The sequence below is a fragment of the Myotis yumanensis genome, unplaced genomic scaffold (genome assembly GCF_028538775.1).
Source record: "Myotis yumanensis isolate MYYU_CA2020_CCGP unplaced genomic scaffold, mMyoYum1.0.hap1 SCAF_6, whole genome shotgun sequence".
NCBI classification, from domain to species: domain Eukaryota; kingdom Metazoa; phylum Chordata; class Mammalia; order Chiroptera; family Vespertilionidae; genus Myotis; species Myotis yumanensis.
The window spans coordinates 35,666,103-35,685,374 of NW_027223757.1; the positions used below are offsets into that span (position 1 = coordinate 35,666,103).

Genomic DNA, 19,272 nt, shown 5'->3' on the forward strand with positions numbered 1-19,272 from the left:
TGTGACCTCCTTTGACTCTCCCTTCCATTTCTAGAGGATAAATACCCAGTGAGCCCAGCCAGCGTGGCTCAATGCTTAAGCATCAACCTATGAACCAGGAGGTCATGGTTTGATTCCCAGTCCAGGCATATGCCCAGGGTGTGGGCTGGATCCCCAATGAGGGTCGTGCAGGAGGCAGCCAATCAATGATTCTCTCTCATCATTGATGTTTCTGTCTCTCCTTCTCCCTTCCTTTCTGAAATCAATAAAAGCATTTTTTTAAAACACCCTATGAGAACTTGCTAGCTGGTGGAGAGAGTGGAGTGTCCATCCTCGTGTGCTTGTCTCCCACACAATGCAGCTTTGGTTTGTTTTTAAATTATGTAATGAAAGGCATCTGTTGGCCGAGTGTTCAATGAGAATAAGGAATAGGCATGACTTTACAGGCTCCTGCTAGTTTGTTTTTAGCCAGTTCTTTTCTAACCTTTAAAAGAAATCTAAAGAAAGGAGGACAGTTGCCAAATGAGCCATGCTTTGCAGGGTCAGACCCTCTGAATGCCAGCTCTCCCATAGGAGGTCTCACTAGGGATGGGGTAGAAAGACGAGCTCCGCCTCCCTCTCTGGTTCTTGAGGAGTCCCCCGGGCACATCTGTTCCCTTGGAACCACCCACTCAGCAAAACGGCAGCTTGGTGAAGAGTAGAATCCACACCAAGTAACTTTAAAGTGTCTAGATCAAAGGAGAAGCAGAGAGCAGAGAAATGGGGTATATTAGTTATCAATTGCTGCATAATAAATTACCACAAAAGTTAGCAACTTTAAAATGATGCACATTTATTATGTCACAGTCTCTGTGGGTCAGGAACCTAGGAATAACGTAGCTGGGTCCTATGTTTCAGAGTCTCTCACAGGCTGCAATCTAGGTGTGCTGGGTGGACTACAGTCACCTCGCCGTCCAACGGGGAAGGATCTGCTGCCAAGCTCATGGCGTTGGCAGGATTAAGTTCTTCTTTGGTTGTTGGCCATAGGCTACCCACAGTCTTTGTCGTGTGGGCCTCTCCAACGTGGCAGTTTGCTTCATGAAAGTGTTGGAGCCAAAGTGACGATACAATGAGACTGCTAGGAAGACAGAAGTCACAATCATATGAAGCCTAATCCCTGAAGAGACATCCATCATCTTTGCCATGTTAGAAGCAAGTCACCAGGCTCACCCACACTCAGGGGAGGCGGATAGCACAAGGGCATGAATACCAGGAGGTGGGAATCACTGAGGCTGTCTCAGAATCCCGCCCACTACGTGAGGAAGTCCCAGGCCAAATGGGACACAGGACAGTCTGTGCTGGTAATAGCAAACTTCCGCAAAGCAGGAAAGACCTGTGTGGGGACTCAATCAGAAGAGAAGAATAAGGTGGGTATGAGGAAGCGCAAGAACTACAAGTCAGTGTGAGGAAAGGTAACATCAAGGTGAGACCAGAGCTCCAAAAGCAATTGCAGGTGCAAAGGGCAAGATATCCTCTAATGAGGGAGCATTTACAGAGGCTTCTCAGCCCCCAGCTGCAGGAGTGTCCTACTACATCCTGCCCTACTGTCATGCCAGGGAAAGAGTGATGCATCTACCAGAACCTAACGTGGGCCCCCGAGTGTCAGATAAAAGGTGTCTGATTGCTGCAGAGGTCTGCAAATCCGAGCATTACACTGCTGCCGCCCCTTCACTATGGACGTGATATTCACATCCGTCTCTTCCCGAGGATTCATTCCAAAGTGCATAGAGGAAAGTCCTTCAACTCCAGAGGGATCAAGCAACGCTTCCCCGCAAGGACCGAGGCATAAGTCCAGTAAAGGTTAATTAGAAGGCCGCAGAGTGTTGTCCGTGCTGATCAGCTTTAGATTTTAAGATTGAGGTTTTAGCGAAGATTTAATTTCTTGGAATTAATTTCCTCTTGTGATATCTCTCCCCTTTCGGTTCATTTTTCCAGGAGTGACCCTGTTTGTGGCCCTTTACGATTATGAAGCAAGGACGGAAGATGACCTGAGTTTTCACAAAGGAGAGAAATTTCAGATATTGAACAGCTCGTAAGTTTGGAGAGGAAGGGGAAGCGTGTGCCTTTCAGATTGGGAAAAAAATCCTTGCTGCCAGTCTGTGCCTTTTCAGACATATGAAATGCTGGAAGAGCCCTGTTCAGTTAATTCATTCACACCAGTTTAACTGGAGAAATGAAGAGTCCGTGAACCAGTGCCGTATTTTATGGCACTGTCTGTGTGGGGCGCTTTCGGGAGGCTAACCATAGTAGCCGAGTTGATGGTTTTGGTTTTGGTTTTGGTCTAAAGGTTATAAATGCCCCCACATCACTCTCGGCAGATCTGCGTTTTCAGATGATTGGCACAGGCCTGGCTATCCACACTACCCTCCCTCTGCCTGGGGATTTTCTTCACATTTCAGATGTTGCACTAGCTAAACCCCCGCTTAAGGCTGGCAGCAAGTTCCTTCTGTTTTCAAAACTGCTGAACATCCCAGGTGGGTGAAGCCTGTGGAGGCGTTGCCCCGTACCGGAAATTTGTGAGTGACTGAAATCTTTGTGAGATGGGAGACATGATCTCGCCCACTCTTGAGTGACTTCAATGTGTGCAGTTTAAATGTGGCCGTAGGAACAACAGTCAGCAGGCCCTGGGGGAGGGAAGTTCAAGGGTGAGAAGCACTCACTCTTCAAATACTACAATGAATACCTCCATTAGGAAGAGTAAATAGGGGTCAGTTCTCCCTGTAGTTTTTGAATATTGCTTCTGTCCGGCAAAGGCAGTGTGCATGCATGAGTGCCCTCCAGAGAAACCCGGGCACTGGAGAAGGTGGTGGTGTCCGACATTGACACGACAAGCCTTCTCTCCTGCACCTCAGCTTTTCCTGTGAGTGTTCCCAGTGGTGGGGAAGGAGTGGGGGCCTCCTAGAAGCTTTCCTGTGCCCCAAGTCTGGTTGCCCTGTCCTCTGCTCCCTGAGCGAACTGGATTTCATGATGGTGGAAGGACCTGAGGCCAGCTCTTCTGCTTCCCGAAGAACATGGGTGCAGCACACTCGGAGTTCCTTGTGGGATGTGGCGGGGACCGAGGTGCAGCCTCCTGTCCCAGCCACTCTCTCCACATCTCGTGGAGGGGAAAGGCCCCAGGAATTTTCTTTGAAATAGTAAACAGCTGCTATTTATCAAAGGCTCCTTATGTGCCAGCCATGTGCTAAGTTGCAAATGTTCACATTTATTCTCCACAACAACTGCCTGAGGTGTGTCTCATAGTCATCACTGTACACATGAGGAGCCAGAGGCTCAAGTTTGGAAGCTGCCCAGGTGCACAAAGGAGCTAGCAGGTGCCAGAGCCAAGAGTGACATTCAGGGATGCATCCTAAGTACAGTGTCAGGTTTTGTCTTGGAAAGGCCCAGAGACTCCCATCAGAGGGGACTGAACCATTCAAGTTATATGAGGGTGAAAGGTTGGCTGGCGGTGAGGGAGGAGAAAATTTGGCTTTGATCTCTTCTGATAATCCAATACCTTATTGTTAGTTTGATTCTCAGATGAATGTTTCTTGTCAGAGTCTACTGACTTTGAAATACACTCCACTTTCCCTCCCATTTCATGTAATATTCCCTCTAAGCCAAGGTTAGTTAGAACTTTTAACCAGATCCTGAAAGAACTAAGGAGTGGCAGGAAGTGCCATTCCCAGTTCTTCTGCAGGTTCTCTCCACACTGCAAGTGGACTTGGCACCAGGTTGTAGGGGCCTTGCAAGCCAGTCCTGACAAAGTCAAAGCCAGGACTTCTTCCTTTGTTAATGTGGATAGAATCTAAAATGGCATCCAATTGGAATTTTGGAGAAACACTCAAAACAAGATCTGATCTATCTCAACCTATATTTTGTGATTTGCCTTTAATGTTTATGGAAGGCTTTGAGCCTCTGACCCTGTTCTCTTGGAAGAAAATATTACAAGGTTTTTTCCCTTTAATGTTTTTCCTTCTTGCCAGTGGAATTCCTCATCCTACATGCCATGTAAAGATTCTGGGGGAAATAAGGTTTTTGTAACAAATGAAATAACCTGAAGTCAAGGGTAATAATAGGGAAGACATAATCATGAAGGAAAAACAAAGCAGCAATACAGAACCAGATGGCATGTGTCTCCCCTCCCCCAGCCTCTCCCTGGCAGAGGGAGGGAAGGGCTCTGTCTCCCTGGGGCAGCTGCCACACCTCCCATTGTGCGTCTTCCCACTCCTTTCCCTGACTGGAGGCAGAAATGGGAGGCCACAGGGCTGGCTTTTGTGTTTTAAAGTGCAGTGTGAACCATGTGATCTGTGTGTGTGCATATGTGCCCACAGTTAATGGCACTGCCGCCCAGCCTGGGAGTGGGCGGTCCTTCATTGACCTGTATTAAGTATTCAGTGTGGTATATTTGGACAGTATTAAACTTGAACCCATTTTTGCAAAACATCTTTGTTTAATTCATCTGTTTCATTCTCTGTTTTCTCATTTCATGATGAGTGACTTACCACCTAGAAACAGCTATTCTTCAAAATATAATAAACAGAGTGGAACAGGGGTCATTGCCTAGGATAGTGACTCTTTTAAAATTCTTTTCATCAGGATAAGAAGAAATCCTGGTTTAGAGCCCCACCTAAACATTTGATAAAATTGTTATGGATCATGCTCTCTGAAAGTCAGATGGGCAGTGTCAATTTAGAAAGAATCTAGCATTTGAAATAAAACTTCTCCACAGCTGGTCAGATCAAGACTGACCTTCCTTTACAAATATCACTTCCTGGCTCCATCAGGGCATCCAGCTCCTGGGACCAAAGCCCTATGAGCAGTTTTGGGGATTGGGCTACACTCTTAATAAATCTTTAAATTAGAAGCTGTTGTGAAAATTTAAAAGCTATTCAGAGCCAGGGCTGAAATCATGTATTTGGATATGTTAAAGAATAACAGTAGCCCTAGCTGGTTTGGGTCAGTGGATAGAGTGTTGGCCTGCAGACTGAAGGGTCCCGGGTTCAACTCCAGTCAAGGGCACATGCCCGGGTTGTTGTCTCAATCCCCAGCAGGGGGCGTGCAGGAGGCAGCCAATCAATGATTCTCTCTCATCATTGATGTTTCTATCTCTCGCTTCCTCTCCCCTCCTCTCTGAAATCAATTTTTAAAAAAAGAATAACAGTTAAAGAAAAGCTCATCAACTCTTAAATTAATGAAATATCTGAACTGTAAGAACAGTTTAAAGACATGCACCTTTAATAATGCTACTCACAATAACTCAAGTAAAGACATGAAAGGGCCCTGATTGGTATAGCTCAGTTGGTTGAGCGTCATCCCATGCACTGAAAGGTCGATGGTTCAGTTCCTGGTCAGGGCACATACCCAGGTTGCATGTTGGCACATACGCGAGGCAATCAATCATAGTTTCTCTCTCACATCAATGTTTCTCTCTCTCTCCCTTCCTCTCTCTCTAAAATCAATAAAAACATATTTTTAAAAAAGAAATAAAAGGTAGCACAGTAATAGAGACCCTGTTTTCCTAAATCAAGGTGAATGAATTATAAAGAGTATATAATTAATTTATAGGTGAATTGGGCTATTTAAAAAGATGACTTATTTGCTCAAAAGACTTCCTTGATAGATGTTTTGAGTCTGTGCCAGCCTCTCTGGGCACAACATATTAAGTGTACTACCTAATACATTGTGTCCTTGTCACCTCATATCTCCTTTGATAAAGACAGTGATCCTAGATGGCCTAGAGGAAAGGATTTTATCTTTCTCCTGAGTAACTGAAAACTCTTATGAGACTAATGGAATCACTTAAGAGAAATTCATGAATTCCTGTACATGACTTTAGAATGAGCTGATAGTTGGATTCTAATTTGTGCTAAACTCTTTAGGTACCCAGAACAGAATGAGAGAGTTAATGCTGGATTTAAAATGGCAATTACTTGATTAATAGAAGATCACCTGAATAAGACTGAGCTTGCCCCAACCTGCAGCAAAATGTATTGGCTTCCTGCCCCAGCTGACATTACCAAGTATCCCAAAATTGATGCTATACTTCATTTTTCTTAATTTAAATCAATTAGAACTAACTTGATGAAGGTTATCTTGCATTAAAAAATAAGTCTGTGCTGCAGCAGTTAATTTTTTCTCACCATTTTGGAGCATTTCCCAGGTGAGTGTGGGGTGTGGGGAGGAGGAGAGAGAAGGCAGGGAGATGATAAGTATTGTTTTTTATGATGAAATGTCTCCATCTAGCGGAATTTTGAAGCAGTAAGCATTGTCACCCTGTTAAAGATAGTGTCTCCAAACATAGTATCTTCCTTAAATACATGCAGTGTTTAAAGAAAAAAATAAACTCCCACGCGTTCTTAGATGATTTCTTTACAACTCCATGTATTTATTTTGGAGGATGAAGAAAAGAGACCAATACAAACTGTAAATATGTTGACATCTTTTAAATCATGTTTGAACCTGAAAGGCAGAGGGATGAGGAAGAGAAGCAGCACAAGGTAGATTGCACACAATTGAGGATGATCTAGCTCTTCAGTTGGGTAATGGACTCATAGGTGTTCATATATAAACCTATTCTTTGTATGTATAAATTATTTTATAATAAAAATTTGGACATGAACTAAATTTAAGATTATTAAAGGACTTCCTAGGTATGAGAACAATTATTTCCCTCTTTTGACTGATTTTTTTTCTGTTTAAATTTCTTTAATACGGTGAGAAAGGAAAAAGACTGAAAAACTAATTCTAACGTAAATTTTTAAAAACCTTTGCCAGCGCCCTGTTTTCCTGTGGGCTGTTGTGTGTTACTTGTGCCACCAAACACTTCCCACAACTGCACACATGTGGGCTTGTCACCATTTGTCTGCCACCTTACTCAATCGCATATGGAGTTGTTGCTCATGGGTCACTTTACTCAGATTCCATCTTTAAAGAATGGGTCTCTTGAGTAAGGCTCATGTGTAATGTAGAGGCTATTCTCTCTCCTTAAATCAGGCTGGGGAAGATCCTGACCAGGGCCAAAAGCCAACTCACTTTCTTCCCTGGCCGAGGGTTTTGGCACAGAGTTCAGCCAACAAGTGATCTTAAGAAAGGCCTGGGGTTTCTCTTGCTCCTTCCAAGGGCCAAACAAGGAAGGAGAGAAAGCGCGGGGCCTCTGGGGACAGGCTGGGTACTTAGCTCCCGACTCAAGGGCAGCAGTGCTTCCCCACCCGCACACTCCTGACTCCAGGCTGGTGGAGGGATCTGGCAGTCCGTGCCAGAGCTGCAGCCCCTCACACATCTGCTAACCACTGTCGACAGGGAGGAGCACACACTCCATCCCCGCTCTCTGCCGCACACAGCTTGTGAGTCGAGCCCATGAACTCTACCCCTTCAGTTTTCTCACCTGGTGTAAGCTGTGAGTGGCGTTATAAGCCCCCTTTCATGTCCTTCAGCCCACAGCTCTGAGAGCTCCACAGACTGAGACCAGGCTATTGCATCCGTACAAACTGGTGTGACATGAATCTCACAAGTGTTGCCCCCCCCCCCCACATTTATGCACACACAGCTACGCCCACCCCCCTCTTCCTCACCAGACTCCAGTCATTGCTGTAAGTAGACAATGAAGTGACCTCAGCTTGAACCTGTCTGAGCAAGGCATATCCTATTGTATCTTTATTATCCTACCCATTTTCCTCAGCAGGCCAGACAAGTATTCAGAATATGCTTCCATCCCTTACTGGGCCTGCTAGCAGGCTTCCTCTCTCAGATGATCTGCAGCTTTAATGCATTTCTTTTTCTTTTTCTGGTGAGTCTTTTCATGGCTGGCAAATTACACTAAAGCCAACAGCTTGCATCTCTTCAGCAACCAAAGGATCCTGGTTGCCTGGGGTGGGGGGCGAAACAGAGACTGTAGGAGACAGTGTGTGCTTTACTTTTCTCCAGCTTGGTTGAGATATAATTGGCATAATAGTCCGTAAGTTTAAGGTGTGCCATGCAATGGATTGATGCATATATATTGTGAAATGTTTACCATAACAAGTTAGTTAACACCTACTCCACCTCACATAATTAACATTTTGCTGTTGTTACGGTGTTTTTCTTAAATAGCCTGGCTGAGTTCCCTTTCCCTCTGTCCAAGTTGGGGACACTTACCAAGCAAATTGCACCCCCCACTCAGAGAGCCCTCTCCTGGCCCTGGTCCTATATGCTTAACCCACAAATAAGACAAGAGCCCTGGCCACTGTGGCTCAGTTGGTTGAGCATCATCCCATGCACTGAAAGGTCGCCGGTTCGATTTCTGGTCAGGGCATATGCCCATGTTGGGGGCTTGATCCCCAGTAGGGTGTGCAGGAAGCAGCCAATCAATGTTTTGCTCTTACATCTCTCTCTCTCTCTCTCTCTCTCTCTCTCTCTCTCTCTCTCTCCCCCTCTCCTCCTTTTTCCCTGCTTCCCTCTCTCCCTCCCCCTCTCTCTAAAATCAGTCTTTAAAGAATAGCAAATAAGGCAAGAGATAAGAGACAATGCTGGATTTAACTCACAGGGGATCCTTTGACCCTCACAGAGGGCTGTGTTGGAATAAGATAAATCAGGTGGTAGAATGACTAAGAGATAATCATACACTCTTACAGCATTGAGTCTGTAACTGCAAAACATTGAAATGGTCACTGTATTCACTTCTTTTTCTCTTTTTTCTCTGCAGGGAAGGAGATTGGTGGGAAGCCCGCTCCTTGACAACTGGAGAGACGGGTTACATTCCGAGCAATTACGTGGCTCCAGTTGACTCTATCCAGGCAGAAGAGTATGTTTCGTTTTTTCATTTCACTTAACTCCTTGCGTTTAAAAGTTAGTTGGCACAATAAAAATGCCATTAACGTTGTGCAGGAGGGAGAAGAAATTCACTGGAGTGGTTAAGGGTGAGATGATCCGGTAATGCCATGTTTCCCAGGCCTAAGCCATTGTATTTTGCCCTATCTGTGGAATACCGGTGCTCTTATTAACTTACTGTTTTTCTTTAAGCCTGCTCACTATTTAAGACATTTATTTTGAAAGAAAACATTGTGTCAGTAACCTAAATGAAAACTCAATTTTACTTGCCATAAATAGAAAATAACCATAAAAATGTGGTGAAATTCTAGCTAGAGCATATATTACTGCCAACCCAAGGTTCTAAGCCTACTGAAAAAAGAAAGGGAGAGGGAGAAAAAGTGGGAAGGAGGGAGTTGGCAAATAATTCTTACCAAATTGAGATTTTTGCTCCTCAATCTAATCAGAAATATTAAAGGAGCACTAAGAAGACAGGCCTTCCATGCCACAGGTCTAACTGTCTCATGTGGGGTGTGTCCCACAACTCGAGAAATCTTGTGGTGATGCATTTTAAATCGTCCTTTCCTTTTTTTTTTTTTCCTTATTTTTAATTTAATTTTTTATTTTATTTTTTCCCCTTTATTGAATAAGATATTACAAATGTGTCCTTATCCCCCAATGTCCCCTCATCCCTCCAATCCTGCCCTCACCCTCACCCCCTGTTGTCCACATCCATCACTTACGCTTATATGCATGCATACAAGTCCTTTGGTTGATCTTTCCCCCTCACCCCCACCCTCCCCTGCCTTCCCTCTGAGTTTTGAGCATCTGATTGATGCTTCTCTGTCTCTACATCTGTTTTTGTTCATCGGTTTATGTTGTTCATTATAATCCACAAATGAGTGAGACCATGTGATATTTATCTTTCTCTGACTGACTTATTTCACTTAACATAATGCTCTCCAGCTCCATCCATGCTGTTGCAGATGGTAGGAGTTCCTTCCTTTTTACAGCAGCATAGTATTCCATTGTGTAGATGTGCCAAAGTTTTTTAATTCATTCATCTGCTGATGGGCACTTAGGCTGTTTCCAAATCTTAGCGATAGTAAATTGTGCTGCTATGAACATAGGGGTGCATATATCCTTTCTGATTGGTGTTTCTGGTTTCTTGGAATATATTCCTAGAAGTGGGATCACTGGGTCAAATGGAAGTTCCATTTTTAGTTTTTTGAGGAAACTCCATACTGTTCTCCACAGTGGCTGCACCAGTTTGCATTCCCACCAGCAGTGAACGAGGGTTCCTTTTTCTCCGCATCCTCGCCAGCATTTGCCATTTGTTGATTTGTTGATGATAGCCATTCTGACAGGTGTGAGTTGGTACCTCATTGTCATTTTGATCTGCATCTCTCAGATGATTAGTGACTTTGAGCATGTTTTCATATGTCTCTCAGCTATATGTATGTCCTCTTTCAAAAAGTGTCTATTTAGGTCCGTTGCCATTTTTTGATTGGGTTGTTTACCTTCCTTTTGTTAAGTTGTATGAGTTCCCTATAAATGTTGGAGATTAAACTTTTATCAGAGATATCATTGGCAAATATGTTCTCCCATGCAGTGGGTTTTCTTGTTGTTTTGTTGATGGTTTCATTTGCTGTGCAGAAGCTTTTTATTTTGATATAGTCCCATTTGTTTATTTTCCCTTTAGTTTCCATTGCCCTAGGAGCTGTGTCAGTGAAGAAATTCCTTCAGCATATATCTGAGATTTTGCTACCTGTGGATTCCTCTAATATTCTTATGGTTTCCCAACTTACGTTTAAGTCCTTTATCCATTTTGAGTTTATTTTTGTGTATGGTGTAAGTTGATTGATGCTTCAATGGTGTAAGTATGGTATAAGTTGGTGGTCTAGTTTCATTTTTTTGCATGTGTCTGACCAAATTTCCCAGCATCATTTATTGAAGAGACTGTCTTGACTCCATTGTATGTTCTTGCCTCCTTTGTCAAATATTAATTGAGCATAGTGGTTTAGGTCGATTTCTGGGTTCTCTATTCTATTCCATTGGTCTATATGTCTGTTCTTGTGCCAGTACCAGGCAGTTTTGAGAACAGTGGCTTTGTAATACAGCTTGATATCTGGTATTGAGATCCCTCCTACTTTGTTCTTCTTTCTCATGATCGCAGCAGCTATTTGGCTTGTTTTTTTTTATTCCAGATGAATTTTTGGAGAGTTCTTTCTAGATGTGTGAAATATGCTGTTGGTATTTTAATGGGGCGTGCATTCCTTTGACTTGGGATCTCTGTTTTTTCTTTGATAGTTAATAGTGACTAGCAGTTAGTTGGCCCAATGATCTCACTGCTAATAGTTTTGGAAGGTGGCCCATAGTCTGGGGGCATTCTAGAAGGAACCAGCACTGTTCCATCTCCGGACCGGTGGGGATTCGTAGGCACTTGCAGCCTGGAGGACTGTCTGTGGTTTGTGGGCGACCCTAATTTCTGAACTGAGGGACAGGGAGCCGGGCTGTGGTCTCCCAAAAACAGGAACCTGGCCCCCTCCCTACACCCTGGGGACCTGCCTCCTGCTCAGTGGAAGCCATCTTGCGTTAGGAGAAAAGTCAGTCACAGAGCCCAACCTTTGGCTCTGACATTTAATTTTTGCCCTGGATTTGTCTAAGTTTCAGAGAGCATTAGACTCCATGCCTCAGCCAGATCCCCAACTGGATCACACTCTTATCTTTAATTTCTTTGTATTTCCTCTACGGAGACTGGTTTTGTTTCCCGCTCTCAAATACTCAGTGGTTCTGAGCTTCTTTTTTCTTCTAGTGAGTGTGTTTCATCATCAGTGAATAAAGGAATTTGTATTGAATTTTTATTGTAGCGCAGATTGGCAGACATCTTTGAGTTCTTTCAGCATAAAAGGTACCACCAAAATGTAGCTTTTTTTAAAAAAAATTTAACTGGAAACCTACCCACTATATATTTAAGTTGTATTTATAATGGTCCATTTTTAAATATTTTGTTTTTAAAGAATAAAATAGCATTTTTTAAGTGCCTGTGGTTTTACATGTGCAGTTAATTATCATTATCTATACTATTGTCTCAGTGCAATCCATTGTTCTAACAGTTCTCTTTTCACCACTGTTCGTATTTGCACTGCATTTTAATTGATACAGACCCACAAAGTCATTTCTCACAAATAATTGGTGTAATTCTCTTTATACCATCTAGTGCTAGGTTAGGATTGTTGCACAGTCTGGTGCCTTTAAAAGTCACTGAGGAGCTAGCATGCAGCGTGTCTTTTCTTATCTTCAGGGAAGCTCTTTCATTCACAGAAGAATTTGACAGTGAACATACAATAGCTATGTTCAAGTGTAATGAATTGAAATTTCATTTCTGAAGCTGGATCTTTTCACAGCTAAATATTCTAAAAATGGTTCCTTTACGCAGATTCCAATGGGGTGCTCCCGAATTCTTGCTTGGGTTCTTGGAGCCCCTGCTGCTTGTTCAGCACTGAGCAAACTGAAACATTAAATGATTGCCAGGCCATGGTTAGGGCTAGAGAGTGCAGGGGGGGATAAAAGACAAATGACAAAGGTTGTGAGGTGTCTTCATGTGATGCCTCCTCACGTGGCACAGGAGTGTCATCACAAAGAGAATATGAGCATGTGTATGACATGGAGTCGTTTTCAAGGACACGCTCATTGACTATGCACAGTCACCTGCCCTGCAGCTGTGCCAGAGCACGCGTGTGACACGTCCCAATCCAGATGCTTGGCAAATGCCTTTTACTGATCGGCTTCCTCACACCTGCTGGGCAGGAAGACAATGCAAACAGCATCCCAAGGCAGACCTCATTGCAAATTAGGACTAGTCTTGACCATTTTTCAGAGTTCCTATAGGTAGGCAGATACTAAAAATATTGTCTTTGTTCTTTATCCATTCTGGCTTTTTTTTAAATGCCTGATTAATGACCTTTATGTACACGAAGACTGTGTTTTTGTTATTTCCTAGGAATTGTAATTATGCTCAGAAATCCATGGTCTTGTAGATGTGTGTGGGAAGGATTTCCTGCGGTTGCCATTTTAAACAAGGTCTTGGATTTCTCGTTTTGTGCAGGCAGGTGGCAGTTTTCACACAAATCAGTTCTTGTCATCTCTAGAGGGAAGGAAAATAACCCATAATTCAAATCTGATTTTTTCAGAGTGAAAGAGATGAATTAAGGGTGGAATCAGGGATAGATTGAAAGAGAACTAGATGAGGCTAGGAAAAAAATAGATAGGGAAAGGCTAAGGATGAAATTGGGGGTTAGTAGGATGGGGGGGGGGCAGGCAAAAGAGCTTGCGTGATTCCATTTTTTTAAGTGATTCTTATCAAATGTTTCCTTTTCTTGATCTCATTTATAGGTGGTACTTTGGAAAACTTGGCCGAAAAGATGCTGAGCGACAGCTTTTGTCCTTTGGAAACCCACGTGGTACCTTTCTTATCCGTGAGAGTGAAACCACCAAAGGTAAGATAATAAGCCCAAGAAGTTCACTTGTCATTCCAATCTGTGGATCAGTCAGAGGGGATGAAAGGCTTATCTCTAAGGGACGGGGTCTGTAAATGGCACAGACCCTCCCTGCCTTCTGAGGGAGGGCATCCTATTTTCAGCTTTTCCTCCAGGCTCTGGAACTACAGACAGACAGCTCCACAAAGACTACAGAGGCTCAGAACCAACACCTTCCTCTTGTAACAGGGGCTGGGCAGCTTCCCTCCTCCGGGCGCACAAGATCACAGAATTTTCACAGATCCTTTAGAATTATGAATTTCTGAAACTCTTAGTTCCTCAGGCGCCAAGCATGCAGGTTGTTTTTACATTTCCTTTGTGGATTTTTTCATAACTGAGGATTGCTCTTCCTCCAACTATTGGCGTTTTCATTATTTAACGTCTCATTAGAGCCCACAAGAGGAGCCCTGCCAAGGCAAAGAGCAGAGGCCTCTAGCTTCATCGGCCAGACACAGGTTATCTGCTCCTGAGGAAAGTGCTGTGAAGCAGAAATGGGACGCTCACTCCTAGAGAAGCAGTCCCTATTCTTCCTTGCTACCCACCAGCCCGTCCTCCACGGATGAAATTGGGGGTTAGGAGGATGGGGGGGGGGGGGGGGGGCATGCTCCAGGGGCAAAAGAGCATGCGCAGCCTGGAATGTCTGTGCTCCTCTCCATCTTGCCAGGGCAGGGGACAGGATCGGGGAGGAAGGGGTGTAGGGAAAAATCCAAATAGCCTTCATTCTCAAGGGTGAATCATTTTATTGCTAATATCTTCTGACATTTTCAGAAAAGAGGTGTTTTCTTCCTATGTTACAGAGTGGAAGTATGTGTGTGTTGGGGGGCAGTCTCCGCTTGGTAATGATTAATCAGAATAGTCAAGTAAATGAGACCTAAATAACAAATGGTACAGTGATTGGAGCTGCTAATACTTTGTATATTTACCAGGTGCCTATTCACTTTCCATCCGTGATTGGGATGATATGAAAGGAGACCATGTCAAACATTATAAAATTCGCAAACTTGACAATGGTGGATACTACATTACCACCCGGGCCCAGTTTGAAACACTTCAACAGCTTGTACAGCATTACTCAGGTAACCTTAGTTCCAACCAGCGACTGGACATTTGGATACTGGAGGGACTGGGTGGGCACAGAGCAGGAGAGGGGCAGGGAAGGGGGAACAAGTACCGCAAATACATGCAGTCGCTAGTCAAATACAGTTGACCCTTGATCAACAAGGTTTGAACTGCACAGGTCCACTTCTATGGGAATTTTTTCAGTAAATACATACAGTATTGTAAATGCATTTTCTCTTCCTTGTGATTTTCTTAACATTTTCTTTTCTCTAGCTGACTTTATTATAAGATTACAATACATAAATCATGTAACACAAAATAAGCACTAGTCAACCGTTTATATGTTCAGTAAGGCTTCTAGTCAACAGTAGACTATTAGTAGTCGAGCTTTTGGGGAGTCAAAAGTTATATGTGCATTTTCAACAGCATGGTGGTCGGAGCCCCTAACCCCCATGTTGTTCAAGGGTCAATGGTAGTTTTCCTTGCTAGCCCCTCACAGTGGCTCAATAGGATCTACTGATGTTTTTCTACTGTAATTATAAGTTACATCAAAAGATTCTATAACATTTTAGTTTCCCAAGTGGAAAGCCCTAGGTTAAACTTTAGAAGTTGTTATCTATCCTATTCCCCTGCAGAAAAGAATTCAGAGGCTGTGAGAGGGTGAAGGAGCAATCTCTAGGGGGAACGTACATGGGCCTCCTACAGGGCGGGTGTGTCTCTACCATCACCTTACACTCAATTCTATTGCAGGAATGACTGCTCGTACATTTTCTCATGACTAGATGAGTTTTCTGGCCCATTTATCATGCTCTCCTTCCCCACCAATACTTCTGTTCCCTCACTGGACTTAGACTTATGTGACCCACAGGTCAGTTACAGCTGCTGTGTTAAACTTTTAAACAGATCAATCTCCATCCTAACACCCAGGTATCACCAGTAGTCTGGTGTTCCTAGAAATGTACACGTAGATGTTTAGGTGTGCGATTTGTGCATTTTATTAAGGAGTGTGGTCTTATGTGCCAGTGTTAAAATGATAGCTTTCTTTCCTAGATTAGCAAGTATATTCCACTATATAAAACATGCACACAGGCGGATATAGATATACATGTGCAGATATAGATCTATGTCCCAGTAAGCCCAGCAGTTTTTTGTGTGGCCTATATGTAATTTTAAATTGTTCTTCAGGATAAAGCCAGTACCCCAAAAGAGTACATGCCTTGATTTCAACTATTGCTGTGTGTACATTCATTAAAAAGTATATGTGCATGTGTGTGATTTTTTTACCAACCAACAAAAAGCAGTCTTTTGAAGATGGCAATAAGTAATATCTATCTATTGATCCTAGGCACTAGGAACAAGTGAAAAAATTAGCAACACGGTGTATTTATTGATTATGGCATTGGGGAACTTTGATTTATGTAAATTCTAATGAAATATTTGGGAGAAATGGAGCAGAATATCTCCCTGAACTTAAATGATATACTCAGAATGCCTGCACGTTGTAAGGGTTTTTCAAATGCCAAAATATATTGCATTGCAGCCAAACATCAGCAGGATCCCCAGAGTTTGAATCATTTGAAAATATTGTATCGGAAAAGGCACCTTAATAACATCATAAAGCTGGAAGGAGAGAAGGGATGGAAAGAGCAACAGACATTTTTTTAATCTCAAAAAAATTTATCTCAAGTTAGATTTGTTTTTATGTAGACTTTTCCTCTTCCCTCATTTCTCTCACACAATAAAGTGCCTTTGAAATGTGGACACATAAATAATTTCCTACCTAAACATCTTGGAACCTAATTCTATCAAAAAGAAAGGAATAAAAAAAGTCACTGGTTCCTGAAGAAAAGGCAGCAATACTACATTTGATTTCCCCGGATCTGAGGGACTTCCAGTCGGGGGTTGGGGCTCTGTCCACCTCACAGCCAGGCTCTGTGTAGCTTCTGCCACTGCCCTCATTCCTGTCTTTGGTTCCCTTTTCTCACCTGATTGGTGTGAACTTGGCATTTAGGGAATTTCCCCTTACCGCTGCTAGATAATCTTTGAAGAGAGAGAGAAAAAAACTTCCAAATCTCCTCACAGTGATAACTACTTCTTTCCTTTCTCTTTTTCATGGATAATAGAGTTTTTCACATCCTTAAATTTCTATAGATTTTAGTTTTTGTTCTTTCTGCTTTCAAACCAGTCTCCTAAATTATACACTGGAGATTGTTATAAACATTTTTAATAGGAAATACCAAGGAAGCAGGATGGAGTCAGTAAAAATGCCAGAGAAATCACATGATTAGAGAAATGTGGCCAGTTTTGCCCCTGCTAGGTATCATCTTTATTCTTACTAGACTATAAGTCTGATGTTGTGTAGAAGGATCCTGTTCTGAAGTTACCATTTTAAATATAGTCGAAAACCCTTAATTTGAGGGGGTGGGAGGGGACAATCATGTTGACATTCCATAGTCCACCGTACCCTTGGAAATCAGTGGAGGTGTTTGCAGGGTTGCAGAAGGCATGTCATTAGCACCTTGGGCTGCAATGTTTTTCTTACTTAGTGAGTATAGAAACCGAATCAGTCTTATCTGTTTATATGAATAGACCATATTATACCTGGGGATATGGAGTAGTACAAACTTCAGATGTCCTCTATTCTACCTTCAATAAACATGTTTCAATGTGTGGTGTCTAATCTTCCAAGATGTGTGTAGTTCTCTGCCAGTGTGGTACTGTTCGGAGTAATGCTGTGTGCTGGCTGAGTGTGTGCACCTGCAAGTGTTGTTGTTTCACGTGTTCTGCTTTTCTCTCCCTCTCTCGCTGCTGTCCCCGCTCCGTCAGAGAGAGCTGCAGGTCTCTGCTGCCGCCTAGTAGTTCCCTGTCACAAAGGGATGCCAAGGCTTACCGATCTGTCTGTCAAAACCAAAGATGTCTGGGAAATCCCTCGAGAATCCCTGCAGTTGATCAAGAGACTGGGAAATGGGCAGTTTGGGGAAGTATGGATGGGTATGCTAAGCCTCAATTACTTTATTACTAGCATCCTCGTTTGGGAAGTCTCAAACATCAAAGATGGAAGGTGAAAGTAAAGACTATGAGCAGGAGGAAAGTTTGAATTACTAATAGTGGGGAATAATGATTTTGATTTGGAATTCTGGAATTTCTAGAAAAAAATATGTAAGTGGTCAAGATTGGCAAATGGCTCAAATTATACTATTATATGTGTTTCAGTTCATAAGCCAGTAAATGGTACACGGAATGATCAAACCTGCACCGTATGGATTGCTCTTCATTTCCAACTGCAGATGTTTGTCCAGTGAGCTCAGTATCGCCCTCAAGGGCAAGTCACCTTCCATCTTTCCTAGTGCATGCATGATTATGGATTATAAGGACTGTGTTTTCTTTATTAATCCTCTTTCCTGTAGAGAAAGCTGATGGGTTGTGTTTTAACTTAACTGTGATTGCATCGAGTTGTACCCCACAAACTTCTGGATTGGCTAAAGATGCATGGGAAGTTGCACGTGATTCGTTGTATCTGGAGAAGAAGCTGGGTCAGGGGTGTTTCGCTGAAGTGTGGCTTGGTAAGGCAGAGGGCACGTTTTGTTTTGGCTGCATCTCAAAGCCAATTAAACGGATGGTTTTGAACAAAACACATTGGCAGCCATTGGGACCAAGACATTTAACCTGGATAGCTGGTACAGGCCACCCAGATTTTCAGAACATGGCAGTACCTTCCTGTTCTCTTCTGTCCTTCTTCACGTGGCTAATTAAGGCACGCACAGTACAGGAAACCAATGCAATAGGACTCTGGGGTTTCTTCTTCCTAAGACCTGGGAAGGTAAGATACTATAGATGGGCTACTGGAGGAGGAGACCCTGGGCTTTTTTGCTCTATGATCCTGGGTTTTTTGCTCAATTTTTACTAGCTGATTAACCATGGGCAAAGGGCTTGTTTAACCTCTTTGAGCCTCAGTTTCCTCATCTGTAAAACTGGAATGATACCTACTTCATAGAACTAGGAGGATTACAAGGGATAATATGTTTATTAAAGAGTCCCTTGCACATAGTAGGTGCTCAGTAGATACAGGTAGTTCTCTTAATCTGGTTGTCATCTCATTGGTAAGGCCTTCTGCACTGGTCCTTCCCCATATAACTCCCTCTGAGGTAGTTGCAGCTTTGCTTAGACAATCCATGGACTTAGGCCCCACCCAAAAAATATTGCCAGTAAGGCAATATTAGTATTTATGGAATCCTCCTTCTTCCTTTCTTAGATTCAATGAAAAATAATTGTTGTTGTGTGTGGCTGTAGGTATTTAGGTGTAGTCTGCACTAAAAGATTGAACATGGTTAAAGCTCTTGGAACAGAGCCTGGCAATGAGGAAGTACTGCATAGATCCAGAGTTAGAGATAGAAATAGAGAGAGATAAAAATAGAGAGACAGGTAGATGCTCAGTCAGACACATATGTATATATGTGTAAGCTATTTTAATAAGAATTATCACTGTTATTGTTTTTCAGAGTCCACATTGTGATGTCCATCTCTCACTGGACTTTAGCTCAAGTATCGTAAAATATGTTTATATGACCTTCTCCTCCATCTGCCCAATTTATAATTAAAATTATGGGCCCTAAGAATTTTTATCCAATCACTAATACAATCAGGAATAATTGAACACTATACAAAATTTATTTACAAACATTTTAATTATAAACTTTAAATCATTGCACATATTACTAAGATTTTGCTTCCCACTGAACATAAAACATCATTTTTTGGTAGTTCAGGATCAGGATGGAATGCCAATGTAAGTTACTGGGTTGTTATTAGACAAAAGATTTCTATTTAAAATTTTGGGGTACTAACACTCAAATAGCAAAGACCACATACAAGTTGTCAGAGTTCCCATTTATGT

At 42.7% G+C, this 19,272-nt stretch overlaps 1 protein-coding gene across 6 annotated transcripts in view; it reads left to right on the top strand.

Annotated features, from left to right (window-relative positions):
* FYN (FYN proto-oncogene, Src family tyrosine kinase) overlaps nucleotides 1–19,272 on the top strand; it is a 202,842-nt gene that overhangs the window by 149,374 nt on the left and 34,196 nt on the right. For 4 of the 6 annotated variants that reach the window (XM_070417883.1, XM_070417881.1, XM_070417882.1 and 1 more), the window contains 5 exons: nucleotides 1,954–2,050; nucleotides 8,678–8,776; nucleotides 13,177–13,280; nucleotides 14,246–14,395; nucleotides 17,205–17,369. In XM_070417883.1, coding sequence (XP_070273984.1) covers nucleotides 1,954–2,050; nucleotides 8,678–8,776; nucleotides 13,177–13,280; nucleotides 14,246–14,395; nucleotides 17,205–17,369 — 615 coding nt within the window. Of the gene's footprint in view, nucleotides 1–1,953; nucleotides 2,051–8,677; nucleotides 8,777–13,176; nucleotides 13,281–14,245; nucleotides 14,396–17,204; nucleotides 17,370–17,785; nucleotides 17,942–19,272 lie in introns of all 6 variants that reach the window. The other 2 variants (XM_070417886.1, XM_070417887.1) reach the window with 2 other exon arrangements.